The 1610-nt window shown below is 36.2% G+C and overlaps 1 protein-coding gene across 1 annotated transcript in view; it reads left to right on the top strand.

Annotated features, from left to right (window-relative positions):
- The window catches only part of GTDC1 (glycosyltransferase-like domain containing 1), a 126852-nt gene that overhangs the window by 108183 nt on the left and 17059 nt on the right, over positions 1 to 1610 (top strand). The window contains 1 exon segment of the mRNA XM_009701995.1: positions 1 to 71. This exon segment is cut by the window's left edge and continues 2 nt beyond it. Within this exon segment, the coding sequence (XP_009700297.1) occupies positions 1 to 71 (71 nt within the window).

The raw sequence follows: 1610 nt of genomic DNA, 5'->3' as shown, positions 1-1610 counted from the left end.
GCTGAAACTGAAAGAGAAAAATCTACCTTTTCATGTGTCCGTCCTTGGAGAGGCTTTCACTGAAATTCCAGGTACCTTTCCTCTTTTTTCTTTACTGTAGAGTTACCATAAAATAGATGTTTCCAGATGGAGCTTTCATGTACATATTTTCTTACAGTAGTGAAAAGAACATGTTTAAAATCTTTGTAGTTGTGAAACTAAATAATATTGATATGTTGTAAAACTAAAATTATTGAAGACAGTAAGCATTTTTTATTTTACTTGGCAGTGCAAGACCTTATTTATGACATGTGTTTCAGTAACACTTCTATATTTATTTAAATAGAGAGATAGGTGTGAGTGATTGGATGGTTCAGATAGGAAACAAAATCTTTCAGGTCAAGGTCACTCATCTGAAATCCAGACTGAGATTTTAGCAGGTGAAAACACTTAGTTCCCTTTCAAATGTAAGGACTTCTGTGGAGAGCTTCTGGTTTGTATCTGGCATGAAAGTGGTCATCAATCTTTAATATTTTTATACCACTCTTTTGCACACTCCTTCCGTTTCTTGGTTTCTGACAACCACTACTCTGTACACAGTTTCACCCATCTGACGAAGAAATAGGGTTTATTCTGAATACACACAGCTCTGTGCCTGAGATATTATGGCAATAAAGAGAATAATCAAATCCTATCCTGGGTGCACTTGTAGTAAATTAAACCTTTTAAAAATGTACGTTAACGATGAGCGAGCTTCAAAATATCCGAAGTCTTAGCCGATACGTGTTTTCCAAAATGTAGACTTACATCCCTCCACCTCTTTGTTCTGTGAAAATAGACTTGGGATTAGTTTATTGTCAGTTCTGTCATATCTGTTGCCTGCTGGACTGGTGATATTTCAATTGTTTTAGTTTTGATTTTGCAGTTTTTAAGACACCAAGAAATTGATCTGATCCAAATAACTTATGGGTCCCCAACTGTGGCACAGCTGGATTGGAAAAAGAGGTAATAATTTGGTTGCAGGAAATTCTTCGTGTTTTCTGTCCATTTCTTTTTAGACAGTTTTCTGAAAGCCTGTTCTTCCAGGCAAGTCTTATCGCAGATCCCAAGGCAACATTGCTTTCCAGACTGAGCACACCAGATTTCTTAGAAGGAGAAATTTCTAAGGAATATGTGACAGATAGGAATGTACGATGGTGCACTGCGGGAACAGATTCTATTGACACTCATTTTGGATGTTGTTACATATCTCATTTGTGGCTTCAGTACTTATGAATAATGTAGATCATCCTAAATTTATGCCAGTATATCAAATCTATATGCCGCACCTCTTGTCTTGTCAATTCATTCATCCTCATGTATAAATAGGGTCTATATAAAGGGCAATGTGGTGAAATGTGTCTCATCACCATGCATTTGATAGGGCCATATTCATACAAATGACATATGCAGGTCATTGCTAACAAGTACCAATAAAACCTGTTGCACATACTTTACTGAAAATCTATTTAAGAGATTTTTTTACAGATTTCTTTTTAATAAATTGTTGGCACTGTGTTTCCTCTCCCTCCAATTACAGGGCCAAATTCCCTCAATCTTATAAATGTCACGTTTGCAGTTGTCGGTAAGAG

The sequence above is a fragment of the Cariama cristata genome, unplaced genomic scaffold, assembly GCF_000690535.1.
Source record: "Cariama cristata isolate BGI_N322 unplaced genomic scaffold, ASM69053v1 scaffold7936, whole genome shotgun sequence".
NCBI lineage: Eukaryota > Metazoa > Chordata > Aves > Cariamiformes > Cariamidae > Cariama > Cariama cristata.
The sequence above is the reverse complement of the archived record's forward strand: the minus strand, read 5'-3'. Positions and strand labels throughout refer to the sequence as shown.